This window comes from Coturnix japonica, chromosome 8 (genome assembly GCF_001577835.2).
Source record: "Coturnix japonica isolate 7356 chromosome 8, Coturnix japonica 2.1, whole genome shotgun sequence".
NCBI lineage: Eukaryota > Metazoa > Chordata > Aves > Galliformes > Phasianidae > Coturnix > Coturnix japonica.
The window spans coordinates 16,662,088-16,678,060 of record NC_029523.1 but is presented as its reverse complement, the minus strand read 5'-3'; the positions used below and the strand labels follow the sequence as shown (position 1 = coordinate 16,678,060).

At 37.2% G+C, this 15,973-nt stretch overlaps 2 protein-coding genes across 26 annotated transcripts in view; one reads left to right on the top strand and one right to left on the bottom strand.

Moving 5' to 3' along the window:
* NEXN (nexilin F-actin binding protein) overlaps positions 1-15,973 on the top strand; it is a 30,763-nt gene that overhangs the window by 5,150 nt on the left and 9,640 nt on the right. For 7 of the 16 annotated variants that reach the window (XM_015869979.2, XM_015869977.2, XM_015869975.2 and 4 more), the window contains exons 2-10: positions 3,731-3,811; positions 4,859-5,050; positions 5,193-5,274; positions 5,360-5,508; positions 6,823-6,864; positions 7,947-8,141; positions 8,222-8,389; positions 10,846-11,031; positions 14,894-15,097. In XM_015869979.2, the coding sequence (XP_015725465.1) occupies positions 3,785-3,811; positions 4,859-5,050; positions 5,193-5,274; positions 5,360-5,508; positions 6,823-6,864; positions 7,947-8,141; positions 8,222-8,389; positions 10,846-11,031; positions 14,894-15,097 (1,245 nt within the window). In that variant the 5' untranslated portion in view covers positions 3,731-3,784. The remainder of the gene's footprint in view (positions 1-3,730; positions 3,812-4,858; positions 5,051-5,192; positions 5,275-5,359; positions 5,509-6,822; positions 6,865-7,946; positions 8,142-8,221; positions 8,390-10,845; positions 11,032-14,893; positions 15,098-15,973) is intronic. The other 9 variants (XM_015869982.2, XM_015869981.2, XM_015869980.2 and 6 more) reach the window with 4 other exon arrangements.
* Positions 2,077-15,973, bottom strand: part of FUBP1 (far upstream element binding protein 1) — a 43,038-nt gene continuing 29,141 nt past the window's right edge. For 9 of the 10 annotated variants that reach the window (XR_001556845.2, XR_001556847.2, XR_001556848.2 and 6 more), the window contains one exon: positions 8,904-10,189. Coding sequence is in view for 6 of the 10 variants with exons in the window: in XM_015869995.1 (XP_015725481.1) it covers positions 10,172-10,189 (18 nt within the window). In the remaining 4 variants the exon portion in view is untranslated. Of the gene's footprint in view, positions 4,980-8,903; positions 10,190-15,973 lie in introns of those variants that run through there. The other variant, XR_001556844.2, reaches the window with a different exon arrangement.

Here is a 15,973-nt window from a genome sequence, read left to right as displayed (position 1 = left end):
AGTAGGCACACACACAAGTAGACCCTTGTTGTGCTAAAGAATAAGCATTACTTGTATTAAATACTATCTTAGATAAAAGTTGCTATTGTTAGAAAATAGCATGTCAAAGTTTCTTGGGTTGGAAAATAAGTACCTGCTTTTTGTATAGCTATTGGTAGATGATGAGGGAGCTATTCTTCCACAATTTGCAGGCTACAGGGCTTCCTGACCCTGAAGGAAACCACTCGAGGGGTCCCTGAGGCAAGGTCCTGCTGCTGTTCATGTTTGAGGTCTAAATGGCATGAAGAGGGATGAGGGGGCAAACATGGGCTGTATCATGTGTAGTGAGGACCTACTGCTTTACATCCGTATCAGTTAGCATCAAAGGTGGAGGCAGAATGACTTACAGCTGCAAAATGCCTTGGAGCCAGCTGGCTAACCTTCAAGCACATTAATAGTTAGGTGATGCCAAAAGGATTGGAAAGTGACCTAAAGTAAGAGGAGATGTGGCAGTATTCCAAATGGCAGTATCTGCCATCTTGATGGACCACAACAAGTTAGACTGGCACATTATTGGAAGTTCAAAGAGCAGGAATTTACAAGGTTGTGGTGCACCAGGCCCAGCACTGACAGCGGGTGAAGGAAGGGATTGTCCCACTCTTTTCCATGCTGATGTGTCCTCACCTCAAGCACTGTGTGCATGTTCGGTCACCACAATATAAGGATGTAAAATTGTTAGAGAGCATCCGAAGGAGCTTTGTGAAGACAGTGAAGGGTCTGCAGGGCAAGATAAATATGAGGAGCAACTGAGGTCCAGTGGTTTGTTCAGTGCAGAGCTGAGGAGAGGCCTCATGGCAAGCAGCTCCTCACAGGGAGCGAAGGGCAGCGCTGAGCTCTGCTCTCTGTATCAGGGGCAGGGCATCCACATAAGTGAATCAGATTTTCAATCAGCCATGGTTTTTAAGTGACTTTAAGATGGATGGGTTATGTTGTTACGGTGAAGGTCAGCAGCAATCCTCACAGGAGCACTTTAGGTGAAATGGAGTCATTTCTCACAAGAGATTAACTTTGGGGCTTACTTTTCTGCTCCAGCCCTATATTAAGGCTTCTCTCAGACCTGCAGAGAAGAATGAGGAAGTCGAAGGGTCTTAATTAGTTTTAAGTCATACTGATTATTATGGGATATCACTTACATGTGTGAAGTATGATAAGCTCTTAAGACGTTCAAACTCAACAGCACAATAGACAAATGTACATTGAAGCATACAGCAGGCACGTCCAACCTGCTGTCCTGGGCTGGAAGCAGGGCATGGGGCACAGTGCAGTGCCAGCTCATGTTATGCAAAATTTGTTTATAGATTTTGATGCACTGGCTGAACACAGTCCTGTGAACAGCAAAAAACATGCAGCCACGCTTTCCATTTTGATAAAGGAATTTGAGAACAAGTTTCAAGATTGTGAGTCCATTTTCAGTCACCATAAACACATTCCATCTGAAAATTCACAAGTATAGAGCTGCAATAAAAAAATTGGCCATTTCTCTTTACCAGACTTTTATAACCCTCACTTCACAGTCATGCCTTCCTCACACCATCGCTTTTAGGCAGTACGTACGTTTGTGAGCAGCTGTTTCAGAGGATGAAACACAGGAAGAGTAAAATGTCATCAGTCATCTCTGATGAACACCTTCAGAGCTCACTAAGAATTGCAGCAGCCCAGGACAATTCCCTCTTCACTCAATGCAGCCCAGGCAAGACAAAAGTTTGGATGTCCATGGCATATAGAGACCTTAAGACTCATAATGCTCATAAAGTCATCTCCATTTCCAGACACAAGAGGATTGTCATATGCTATTGCTTACCTGAAACTAAGCAGGAACTTAATAAAACATAACATACCCTGCCATTCCCATCTGATTCGAGGGGAAAAATGTAACAAAAAAGAATCAAAATGCCTTCATTCCTTACATCATTGGGATTGCAATGTATTTTCTCTGTTTTGCATATTTCTCTATTTTCTTTTGGAAAAATAAACAACTACCCTGACTCATCTTGAGCTTTTTCTCTGTTCCCTCCCCCCCCCCCCCCCCCTTTTTTTTCTCCCAAAGTTACTATAGACAAAGATTAGAGCTCATAAAATACATTCGTTTAATGTTTCAAGAAGTGTCATTTCTACATCAGTACATCCAGGTTCGTATCACGCTCACGTGACAAAGTCTTTTTGTAATTATTTCACAGAGTCGTAATATTTTTAATTGTACGTTCCTAACACTGGCTGGTGGGGGTGTCAATTCAACAATGTAATGTGCTTAGGAAGAGTTTGGAACTCATACTGACCTCATTGTAAAGTTGGGGCTTTCCTTGATGCAGCAGGAGAAAGGGAGTCAGGAATAAGCTGTCATACATTAAAGCAAAACAGATTCTGTTCCACACTGCCAGAAAATACCCAAAGTGTAACTGAGCCATTAACATGTTTCTTGTGATAAAAATCATTATGCTTCTATTCAAATAAATTTGATTTTCACGGACATCAGCCATGATCATCATCCTGACTCAGGAAACCAACTGTCTTCTGGGAACTGCTTGCTTATGGTTTTGCCAGAAATCTTTAAGTCTTAACTACAAAGCTTCAAAGTCAGCTTAGTGCCTACTGGAAGACTTCTGTTTTACAACTTCAGAACGCTAAGTGAAAAATGTTTACATCAGCTCATACGAAACATGTTTGTTTTTTTTCCAATGAGTAAATCAATGGAGTCTGAGAACTGATAGAATCAAAGCATAGTTCTGTGAAGATTCACTTCCTAGAAGCACAGTTACAATTAGGATTACTTACTGAGTACCCTCCATGGACTCTTCTTGTGCGTTTGATTAAACCATGATTAAACCATGATACAACTTGTGCTTTCATTACACCCCAGTCACATTCAGTTCATTCATAAAGTGACAGTTTGGTCTCTAGAACAGGGAATGCTGCCATTTTTGGTCACATCCTTGTGTCACATGGCACGCATGCTATCTATAGTACCAGATAATCTTTAGTTGCTCCTGAAATGTTTCTCTTGACTTAATAGTTTTCATGGGGAATTCTTCTAACTGAACGATCACATCCCACGTTTGATCCCCTTAGAACTGTGTACATGTGGTATAGAGCAAAGGGAAAAAAAGTTTTGACTGTGATTTTTCTACTTTTATGGATTTTACAAATAACCTCACAAGATAAGTCAAGATGCCAAACCTACCTGAAGCCCAGCTTCATTGTCTCACACACTCAGCAGCAGTAGGAAGAAAGCAAAGCTGTACAAAGGCAAGGCAGCATCTCCAGCAGGCCGTGTTTGGCCTGAGCGTTCTGCAGACTTCTTGCAACCTGAGCTCACTGGCTCAGACCTCAGCCTGAAGCAGAGTGGCAGAGGTGCAGAGCACATTCCTTTCTGCTAGCACAGTATTGAGAAAAACAGTTTCGTAACAGGCAGCCAGAGCTTGGCTGAGAGCTCTGACTTTCTTTTTAAAATGGAAATTAAAAACCAATATCTGGGACTATGTAAGGGGGGTATGAGCATGAATAGTGAATCATAAGCTTGTTCTTTTAATTACTGTTGCATACTTAGAACCTATTCATTTCTTTGTGAGCCTCAAAGGACCAAATGAAATTGTGATACATCAGTTTCAGCCCATGCAAACTTATTTACAGGAAGATGGTCAAAGCATCATTTAAAAGGAAAAGAAAGGAATATAACTAGAACTGTTTCTTTCAGGTAGAAACTGAAAGCAATCAAAACGTACCAGGTGCAGAGCAGAATACTGTAACCATGAATGACATCGCACAGAAAACAGAGGTATGTACCAATTTTAGAGTAGTCAAAGTAATATAGTAATTTACGACTGATGCTTGAAAATAGGGCAGTTAAAAAGCCATTGTAAAATGCACTTATACCATAAGTCTGGCTACTGTCGATTTTAAGACAATAGAAGGATAACTGAGAGCAGCTTTAGACATGTTCATATTGGTATTGAAAATGAATGAAGAGACTTGTAATGTTGGGGGCAATTCAGGCTACTTGAAATATTTCTACTTATGCCATGATACGCTGAGTGGCAGGAACAAAAGCAAAACATCATTATAGTATCTGCTGTTGGTTTAGGTGGAAAATATGAAACAATATTTCAGCCAGTTTTCTCAGCATAACTGCACTGACACATTTCTGCAGTCACTGCAGTAAAAAGATGGAAAACATCATACTGCAAAGTAGGTACTTCTCTTACTTAAGTATTGGCAAAGATGTGTTTGTTACCTTTATTAGTACCAGATTCCTGCCAGCCAGGACCTTGGACCCTTTACACCATAAAATCACTGGATGAGTTTCTCTGAATATTAAGGAAAAAAATAAGTATATATCATATTGGAAGTTGTAAATGAATTGATAGTGCCATGTATTTAAAACCATTTACAGATGTGGAAGAGTTGCAGAACACAGACATGTTCTATTACATGTCTGCCTACTTACATTTGTTTTAAATGTGGTGTTAGGGGCACAAGACCTCTTTTAGTGATTACAATTTCAGTGCAACAGTATAAATCTATATATAATGTTTAATAAATAAAAACAAGCGTACATTTGTGTTGCTCATATACTTAGTTACGCGGCATTCATCATCACAGTTTTTAAGTTTAATACAGTGCCAAAACTCGTTTAGGATATTTCAGTATTTATTACTGTTTAGCTATGAACAAATACTTCATAGATGATGGCTAATGGCACAAAGTTCATAACCCTGAATGTACTTTTATGTTCTTACATTCTTTCTAATCCAGCCTGACTGCTTCTGTTCATCTGTTTCAACTTTCTTTTTCTTATCTTCATTTCTTCTATATCTTCATCAAGATTCTGCTTTCTTCATCTAAACCCGTCCAAAAGTCCTATGTGCCCAAGCTTCACAAGGGTGATGTAAAGGATAAATTTGAAGCTATGCAGAAAGCAAGGGAAGAAAGAAATCAAAGGAGATCTAGAGATGAAAAGCAAAGAAGAAAAGAACAATATGTTAGAGAGAGAGAATGGAACAGGAGAAAGCAGGAGGTTATTTTTCTTTGCAAATATTTTATGTTATTTTAATATTCAGTATTGTACGTGAAAGTATTTTCACGCTATTTTAAGACAATATTATTGGAACCGTATTTAAAGTGTAAAAAATTTACTTTTTCTATATTTCATCAACCAGATGAAAGAACTGCTTGCGTCTGATGAAGATGACGATTCAAAGTCACCTAAGACAGATAAAGGTTACGTTCCAAAGCTAATAGGTAAGAAAGGCTGAAGTTTAAAGGCCACATAACCCACAATGTAGGCATCACATCTCCTTACTGATTTGTGTGTTTCATATCACAGGAACTGTTAAAGGCAAGTTTGCCGAAATGGAGAAGCAAAGACAAGAAGAAGAAAGAAAAAGAACGGAAGAAGAAAGAAAGCGCAGAATTGAGCAGGATATGATTGAGAAAAGAAAAATTCAAAGAGAATTAGCCAAAAAAGCACAGGAGGTATGGTGATCTAACCAAAATAAGGTATAATTATCAACAAATTAGAAAAAGCTTTGTATTCAGCAAAAGTATTTGACTCTAAGGTTTCTGATCGTAGTGGTTTACGTGAGAGAGATACTGAATGGGATTGAATTTAGGAAGAAAGTGAAGATGAATATTATCTAAATAATCTTCAGGGTAACCACTTTTAAAGCTTGAGTTACAGACAAAAGCAGGCAAACATAAATGTGGTAGGAGTAGAAACCAGGCACAACCCGGGGTTTGTAAGTGTTTATAGAATTTACTAAACTAATCTGAAAGTATTTCTGAACCCTTACTTTGGGCTATTTTTTGCTTACAAATCAGTGAATGCAGTTCAGTGACAGATGAACTGAGGCACTAAGAAGTGTGAAAATGACCTCATCAGGCAAATGTATGAGGATGCAAGTAAACTAAAAATCACAATAATTCATGTTTAATTCCTTTGTCACTTTGTGAGCTGTTCCTGCACCTACATGTGAACAGACTCTAACTGTGCCAAAGGAGAAAATCTTGTCATTTGTAAGATTTTGCATTGGGGCATCATATTAAATTCCATTTGTAAGTTTTCCTCAGTGCTGCAAACACTGCAGTACAAGTAAACACTGAGATGACAGGACTATAAGATTTATTTTTCACGTGTTTTACAAAAAGATAGGAATATTTAATTTAGGTTTTTCTTATGAAAAGTGCTTTGGCTTTTTGTAAGAAAAGAGGAAAAGTGCTGCAGGAGAACTCGGTTTTCAATAGGAACTTATACAGTATTTTCTACTTTCAATATTGTTACCTTTCCTGCTAAAAGTACACTTTTATCCAGCAAATATTTAGTTTACTTTGAAAGGCAGAATTATATATCATGGAGAATTCTAGAAAGAACGTTCCTGTATAAAACTAACACTATCAAGACACCAAATACAACTGACTTTTTGCAGGGAGTTGAAGGGAAGACGATGTCACTTAGATCAGAAATACTTTTGCTGTCATGGCTTTTTGTTTGATTTTAAATGCAATTATGGAATGCTCACATGAAGAATGAACACCTAAAGCACTTTCCTCGGTTCATCACTGAAGTGTTCAGAATGCTGAAGCATGCTTTGTCTACCATGTCATGTTTCCTTTTCCTCAGCTTGCTAACCTGTCTGAAATACTCCACCAAAGGTTCAGTCGTTACCATCTCTGTGAATTTAAGTGCTACATACATAAAACTGACACACACAAAAAATTTCCAGTTCTTTGTTTGAAAATCTAAGGCAAAGAGCCAAATTAATGTAATCCTATGAAATTCTTATTTAATAGATTGATGACTTTAACAATACGGGAACTGAATCAGCAGCAGAGGTAATCAGCTTTTTTTTAAAGAAATGTTCACCTGCATTTTTATTCACTTTGCTTTATTATTGTTATATGGGCTGGGAGAAGTTCCAAAAGGGCACAGGTATTCACTGCTGTTCAACCAAGGAGCAAATAGTTTTTTAAAGCATGCAGAAGTGCTTACCTGCACTTAAAACTCAATTTATTTAAGTTTTAGAGTCTGAAGCATGAATAATATGTTGAAGGGTTCAGAACAATTCAAATGCAAATATTCAAAGCCACCACAATGATTTCAGGTAACTGACAATGATCCACTAAATCCGTAAAGCTCTTTGCCTTAAGCTTGTCGATAAAAGGGGGTTCTGTCAATATACTGATGTTTGAACACTGGTCTCAACTTCTTGGTAACTTTTGTCCCTCAAATGAACTCATTTAACGTATGGGTTTCTATTTCAAATCTTGCAAACAAATATATCATCTCAAAAATCTAGGCTTGAAGGTCCAGTCTTCTGTCAGTAACACAGAAGCACATTCATATTACAGTTATAAAAAGATAACAACTCACCACCAAAACCTATCAAGTTCTTGAACAGTGTCCTTGTTATCATGGTATCTAACTTAAAAAAAGAAAGGGAGAAGCGTATTTTGGCAAAATAATTGATGAAAATAATTTTGAAGCAGAGACATCCCTCAAAAGCAAATTGATCTGCTTGACAAAGAACATACCTCTGGACCTACTACCTTGTTCCAACTACCGTATCTCCCTTACATAGTAAGAAGTAGACCGCCACTGCAACTTCTACATATTCGAAATTCCACCTGTTCTTACCTAATCCAAATAATGAATATTTATAAGAAATAGTTATTGAAAATATGTAAAGAAATGACACCTTGCCAGCAATTATGTTTAAAGTATAATTCAGTCTTGATGCTTTCAGATATTACAAGAAAATTAGTGACTGTCAGAGGCAGACAGATTTATTGTTGTTAATACTCAGTGCAAGTAATTATTTTGGGACTTTTGGTGCACACAGGTAACAAAACAACAGCTTAAGAAGTTGCCTAGAAGTGAAGCTTTATGAAAATATAATAAATATCTTTTTGGACAGGAAGGGGATGCTTCTCTACTGGTTACGGTAGTGCCCGTAAAGCCCAACAAAACACCTGGGAAGATGAAAGTAAACTTTGATAACACAGGAAAAGAAAGAGCAGAACAAAAAGGCAGACTGGATGAAGAAATGAAGCTTAAATATGAGGAACAAAAGGAATTCCTTAAGGAAACCAAGTGCTTTTCATTTCTCACGGTAAACCGCACATCTAAGAATGCCTAAGCAATAAACCTGTGTGTTACTTAAAAGGTAACTATTTCATTTTTCTTATACAGGGTGAAAATCAGGACAATGAAACACAAGTGTCTCCCGGTAAGCTGAAGGTAACTTTTGAAGAACTTGAAAGACAAAGACAGGAAAACCAAAGGCGGCAAGCAGAGATAGAAGCAAAGCAGCGTTTAGAAGAGGAAAAACGTGCCTTTGAAGAAGCCAGACAGCAGATGGTAAGTACATGTTTTGTGCATGCTGCTATAGAATTCTGATAGAGGATATGCCTTTACATTCACTCCTGAACCTGATTGTCATTGCTTAGCTTGATTTCAACCTGACAATTCAGTCACCATGAAGTTTTGAAATAGATGCTTCTCATCTTGGTTCTAACTCACTACCCATGTAGGTATAACTCTCATATTAAAATAAAATGTTTGTTGTCAGTATTATCAATTTTCACATCTGCACTTTGTAGGACTTTGCACTTAAGCTGTAAATCCTCAGGAAGAAAATTACTTTTCTGTTTTGATCATGAAAAGTACTTTGTATGTTTAAGTAACCAATTTTTATGAAGACAATCAGTATAGGAAAATGCTCCTTCTTATTCCCACACTTATCTTTATAAACACGATACATTGTGTTGGTTTTTTAAACTTGTTTTTGTGAAGAAAATAAAGACAGGTCGGCCGTCTTGTAGGCAGTGGCGTAAAGAACAACGTACTAGAAATTACGAGATTCGACACCAAATTGTTGCTCACAACTTGTTTTATATTATTTGCAAAACTATTTCCATTATCAAGAGCCAGACTTATTTTAGTTCAGCTATAAACAGACCTCACTATAATTTGCTCTTTAATCATACTAAGGGAATTGTGCATTTGGCACTAGGATAAGATAACACCAGATACTTGAGTACTGTATTTCCTATTTTACTATTCTCTATTTGCAAAAGCTTTATTTTGAAGTTCTGTATTTAAGTATCCTTCCTCTATACCATCTCAAACATTGTGACTTTGTTCATTCACATACAAAGAAGTTTAAGGAGTCATGTTTTTTCATATTTCTTGAGAACTTTAAACATATTATTTCTATGAATTTGCTAATTTTAACTTTAAAAGAACAGTGTAAATATAAATTACCATTCTTAAACAAACAAGATCATTATATTGCCTATATTTCAAAAGCAATTTGCTACTTGATGGAAAAACAAAATAAACCAAAAACCAGCACAACACAGAACCTCCAGAAAGCTGAACTTCTGAAATTCCCAATTGGTCCAAACTGGGAAGGTTTGAGGCTCAGACAGATGCCAAAACTGAAGTTAATACCCCCTTACCCCCACCTCTTGTCCTCCCTGTGCCCTTGAAAAAAATCACCTTATGGAATGGTTATTCCCTAACGATAACCTTGGCATTATGTGAATAATGCTCATTTTTGTTTTCTTTTGGAGTAGGGATATAAGTGAAAGAGAAAAGAAAATGAAGGAGAGCGAACTTTGTGAAACCACCATAGCCATTCCAATTGAAGTTTTCTTCACATCTCCCACCCTTATATACCTACATTTAGTAACCAAGTAATATAAAAGCGTGACAATGGAATTTACAAATTCAAAAGAAAAGCAAATCACCCATGTGGTACTTTTCTATTTTGCGGTTATATCTGCTATCAGTGGTTGTCAAAACCTGGTGTAAAAAGTTTCCTTTACGGAAGAGTTCAGTAGTTCAACTCCTTCAATTCTTTCTTGCTTTTTTTCCCCCCCTTATGAGACCTCTGTAATTCCCTCAGATGTCTACCCAACATACCAGGCTTGCTTGCAGTATAGAGATAGCTGGAGCATTAATACTCTTGACAGTCCCCAGTCAATTTCCACCGTTAACAACTGAGGTACTCCATGACATGTTCTGAAGATGGTTCATTCATTTTGCTCTTCTTTGTAGTTTGCAAACAATGGGTTTCTCTTAGCAGATAATGTTTACTGGAGATAAGAAATATTGAAATATCTCAGTTCCCTTTCTTCAGTGATGATTAAATGTCTAAAAAGAAAAGAAACAAAAATGTCAGTCTGGATTAATTAAAAATATTAATTTAGTTTTGCTATAAAACTACAGCCTTCCTTTAAGCTGATAAATGCACTGGTGATAACTCAATGGTATAAAAGTCAATGGAAATGATGTGAAGAAAGTGAATAGGAAGTGCTTGTTTACAGGAAATAATCCAATCCTGAAACTATGAAATAGATACTTAATTTTTTTTTATCTTTTTCCTGATAAGGCATCCTGCTCCAAATTACACCCTGAAGCAATTTCAATAAATACAGAAGTTCAATATGGGATTCTGAAATACATTTCCTCTCTCTCTCTTCTGGTTAAAAAAGGTTCTTATGGGAAACGAATCATCAGTATAGAATTATAGAATCCTTAAGAGTTGGAAGGGGCCTCTGAAGGCCAACTAGCCCCACTCCCTTGCAATAAACAGGGACGCCACAGCTACATCAGGCTGCCCAGAGCCTGATCCAGCCTCATCTTGAAAGTCTCTATTTTTTCTCCGGGAGAAAAAAAAGCAATTATAAAGGATCAGAAAGGAATTAATGGAGTACTTGTTTGTTATTCAGAAAAGATACATAAAAAAAAAGCAACAAAAAACCTTATCCAAACATTATATTTTTCCCCCTCTCCATTTTTTTCTGAAGATAAATGAAGGTGGCCATGGAGAATCTGAAAATTCTGGTAGAGAATTCCGTCCTGGTAAACTTAGGCTCAGTTTTGAGGAGATGGAAAGACTGAGGAGAGAAGAGGAAAAGAGGAGAGCAGAACAAGATGCAAGGAGACGCATAGAAGAAGAGAAAAGGGCATTTGCTGAAGCACGGAAGAACATGGTATGATACTTTGTTTAGTATTTAGTTTATTATTTTCCCTCAGTCTCCACAATGAAAGGGAAAAGTTTTAACTGCAGTTAAGCATATGCTTCAATTTCTTCATTTATTAGTTTACCCTACTACTTATTGGAAGGCAAACTACTTAGGGCTCCCCATAAAAAATTATCAAGAAACTATCCTTCCTCACAACAAACCTAGAAAAGATATCAAATGAAAAGCAGATACTGTTTCCAACTGCCAGTACTATGTTTGCAAACATGCAAAGCAAAGTATCTTCAGAAGGAAGGTTTTGTGTTTGGCTGAGGGCAAGGGAGAAATTCCTGTGTCTTTAGCTGCAGTTTTCCAAGTCAATCTCCCTACGTTTCTCACTCACTTAAGTGTAATTCACGCCATACTAGAAGAATGCTCAGTGCAAGTGCATATTCTGAGCTAATCTGTGGCCCTTGAGCATGGAAAAAATGAAGAAGCTGAAGTCAGCTAATTGAGGTTTTTATTGTATTTCATTACTTGTTTGGAGAAACAGAAAAGGCAACTTGTGGAATTTACTGTTACAATTCTTTATACAGAACATCGAACTGGAATCGATCCCTGTAATATGCAATGATAAAATCTGAATTAAGATTATATCAAAGATGAATTTTTAGGGAGCAAAGACTGACAGCGACATTATTTGGAAATAAAGACAGATGCCCGACATCTGAGGGTCGGAACAGTAGTTTGTACACAAAATAGCACAGAGTCTTTCATTGCTTTTTCCACTAAGTTCAAGTTTCAGCAGGCTTTTGGATGTAAACCAACTACTTACTGGTGGATGTTAGGAAATACAGAGTTAAATTTAACACCAGCTAAAATACAAGTATTGTATTATTCAAAACGAAGGGCAAGACATACCATGAAGAACTGTGGGATAACTCATTTATCCAGCAGTCTCTTCCTATGTTCCCTTGTGTGTCTTTACTAGGAAAGACCATCTGCATGTCTAATTCTTTTTTTTTTTCTTCATAATTCAAAGTGATGCTTGTGAAGCAACAGAACACTTTGTATGGCTTCTAGTACTGTTAGCAGTGCTCCCTCTGGCTGAAAATTGGGCTGAAGACCAGACCTCTACTCTGCATGGCCACCCACAAAATTACAATGTAAATTTATACTAGGTTTTGTATTGGAAAGCAAATATTGAAAATAATGTGTATGGCCTGTCCACAACTCTGAAGTGGGAGCAAAGAACCTTAAACCTCTAGAAAAGGAGTGCTACTGGACTTCTGCCACTATAATCTTAATGAAAAGCCAGCAGATAATTCAAAGAAAGTAAAGCAAGGACACCAACAACTCACTGCCTTCTGTTTTTTACTGCTTTCTTCAGAATATTGTTTTCTGCCTCTGTGTAACAAAAGCTTAAACATCCAGGCAAGAAAAGTCTCATTGATTAATCAAGGCTTAATCCATTTGATGCAGCACAGCCTGCAACTGTAACAGCGCTGTAAAGATGTTCTCTGGTCTAAAAAATTAATTGAAGATGTTTTCAGCATATACGTGCTAGAACAATTTTCTGTTAATTACTATTCTGAAAGAGTTAGAGTTTCCTTTACTTGGAATAGAAAACACAAGCCTGTTTTCCACACCTACACAATATAGCAGCAACAATTTGATGTGTTTTAAGCACTTTTAAGAACACAAGTGATCTCACTCAGAATTACTAAAACCTCATATTCATTTTTAAGTGTTTAAATTGTTGTCTTAGAACTTCTTCACGCTTACCCATTTTAATTCAATTTTAACAAAATACACACAAACTGATGCTGTTGCTGAAAACCATCAATGCTGCCTCCACCTCCTTTTGCAAGAACCTCCCTGTTTCACACTTTCTTCTGCTATATTTAAACTTCCACGTCTCCCACTATCAACATGATCCCTTTCAGACTCAAGCATTCAATTCTCTGCCGTCGATCGCTTTCCATTAGCAACTATGTGAAGAACATGTCTTAGTATGAACAAAAAGCCGTTCTATTTTGTATCAATCACTGTTTGCCCACTGAAAACTGTCTGCCAGAGCTGCACACCACTGCCATTACAGGGCTGTTTCCCACAACTGTCTGTTCCTAGTTTGTAGAAATCAAACCAGACCAAGCCACAGCCTCTCTTCACAAAACAGAGCTGAAATAATAATAACCAAGCTAACCACAAGGGTTTTGTGTATCACACAATTCAGCTGATATTTGCCTTTCTCTTTTTTTCCTCTTAAATCAGGAATAGGTTGGCTTTCTATCTTTTTATTACTGACTCAAAAATACAAACAGATGCAGTAATTTGGTCATATGCGCTTTTTGTTTTCATACACAAATACATTAATACATTTTGAATTAACATTTCTCCTTTCATGAGCATATGAAGTCATACATCATCAGAAAGACTTGCACAGCTCTTTACTAACTTAGCTGCAGTTAGCTCCTAAAAAATACGCAGCTCTGCACTGTTCTCACTGAAGGAAATAGTTTACAGCTTCATTTTTTGATTCCACTTCTCCATGACAGTTTCTACAACTAAGCTGGTTTTATGCAAAACGAATGAAGAATGGAAGGAATGGTGGGGCTGCAGTCCAGCTGAAAGCTTACTCACAGGGAAAATTTGAAGGAAATCTGTAGTGACTAAGAGTATTTGATTGAGCCAAAAAAAAAAACCCCAAACCAAACCAAAATGCTATTGAAGAAACAAATAAAAACAGAAGCAGGCATGAACAAGGATGGCACAAGCAGCAGTAAAAGGCACAAATTATAACAGCAGTAACCACGAATAAGGGAAAAAGTGGAGTACTAAAGCATTTATATATATATGTAAGTTAAAACACTTTCTCAAATGGAAGCTTTGATCCATTAATCCCTTACAGAATTTGGATGATGGCTCCTGTTTGGAGCCCAGTCTGCCTGAAATTCTGGGCATTCCTCAGTGTTTGCCACAAGGCTTTTAAAACATGCACTGACTGAACAGTGCCAAAAGCCGTTATCTTTGTGCAGTTCTAGATCAGTAATTGACTTCATTGCACACCTTAGACTGCTCTTGTTGAGACAATCTCTATCAATGTGACAAAATAAGTCCACATAGTTACACGCACAAGTAGACTCACATAGGTTTTTATCTAGAATTTACTTTCCTGTGCAATTCAGATGACTGGGTTATCACCTTTCAATGTCATAGTAATGCTCTGCTTTAACAAATGCAGTTGGATTAAATATTTGTTTCTAGATTTCCAGCTTTTGGAAGTAGTTAAGCAGTGCTTTTCTGGGGCCATACTATCCTCTTATGAACTGATCAGAAAAACAAGCAATCACCTCATAAAGAATGACCATTAATGCCCAGCCAAGCTGTGCAGCCTAAGGACAGGGAAAGAAGGAAATCAATGAACTGGCAACATGATTTCATACCTTCCATTGGCATGTCTTCTAAAAATTCTTCTAATATTGCATATTAGCAATACTGATATCAAATAATATAACACAGATTGCCTACAAGAAAGACTACAGATATTTCAGCATATAGGGCAATGCCACTTAGACACAAATACTTAATATAAGGACAGTCTGTGGAATGAACAAGAGTTGACAGCTTTGAGTCCCAAAGCTGCTTTCAGAGGACATGCTCTCCCATCATCTTGTAGAAAAGGCTGCATTTGTATGCACACCTTCATCTCCATTATAAAATGTTTAGAGCTGTAATAAGAAAGGGCTAAAATCAAACAAATCCCCCAGACACATTCCATCTCAAAACACCAAAGCAAAACCCTACTGCACCTTACTGCTCTGTGGCAGAATACTTGGATATTTAATCCCAGGTACCTTCAGGATGCAGCATTAACGATGTGAATTTCCAGCAGGTGCTGGATGATGATGAACCACCAGAAATGTTTAAGACATTTTCTCAAGAATCTCTCATCCCTGGTAAACTGGAAATTAATTTTGAGGAGATGCTGAGACAAAAGATGGAAGAAGAAAAGAGACGCACAGAAGAGGAACGCAGGCAAAAACTGGAAATGGAAAAGCAAGAATTCCAACAGCTAAGACAAGAAATGGGAGAGGTTTGTATATCCAGAGATGTGTTATGCATGCTCCAAAGAAAAATACAACATTCAGACTTCAGAGTATAAGATTTTAACTGGAAGTTTCTTTTTAAGGGATTTTAAATCAATATTTCCTGTATCACGTGAGAAGAATGAAAATCCAAAATATCTTTTTATAATGTTGCATGCATTTAATTTCTAACCTACCAGGAAAACGCCTGTATCCCCTTGCTACCCTTGAAGTATAAACAACTTCCAATTTGTTGTTTTAGCATTTCAATTAAGTTACCTGCAAATTCTACTGCGTTAATAAAACAAACACAACATCTTTCCAATATGTGGAAAACAAACACCTAGATTCAAAATTCAAAGATAAAAGGAAAAAAGAGCAAAATTCCTGCCCTCCTCACAGAAATGCCCTATTAAATAATTTGGAAGGAATTATAGTGACCTTGAGTTGTTTCTAGTGTATCAAGGATTTGAAGACTGTCACAGCTGATGTTAAGAATCACACCCAGAATTTGCCTTGCATACCAGATGACTAGAACAGCACATTCAAGAAGTGCACACCAATTTGATTTGGTTGTGGGTGGTAATTTGCAGAATATGATTCAATTTTGAATATTAGAATGACTTTATTTTTGTAAGCAAAGCTAGAGCGAGTAATAACAGCCTACAGCTTGTGAGCTTTGCAAGTACATTTTGAAATGCACGCTGGGGAGGAAGAGATACAACTGAAATGCATTCCCTTATTGCCATCAGAGGTCATGAAGTGATAGAGCAGAATATAAACAATTACAGCATCCAGTAACATCACTTCTTTTCCAGCTGTGACATCCTGAAATCTCATTTGTTTGATCTGTAAAACCAGAGCAAAAATATTTTAAAATTAAA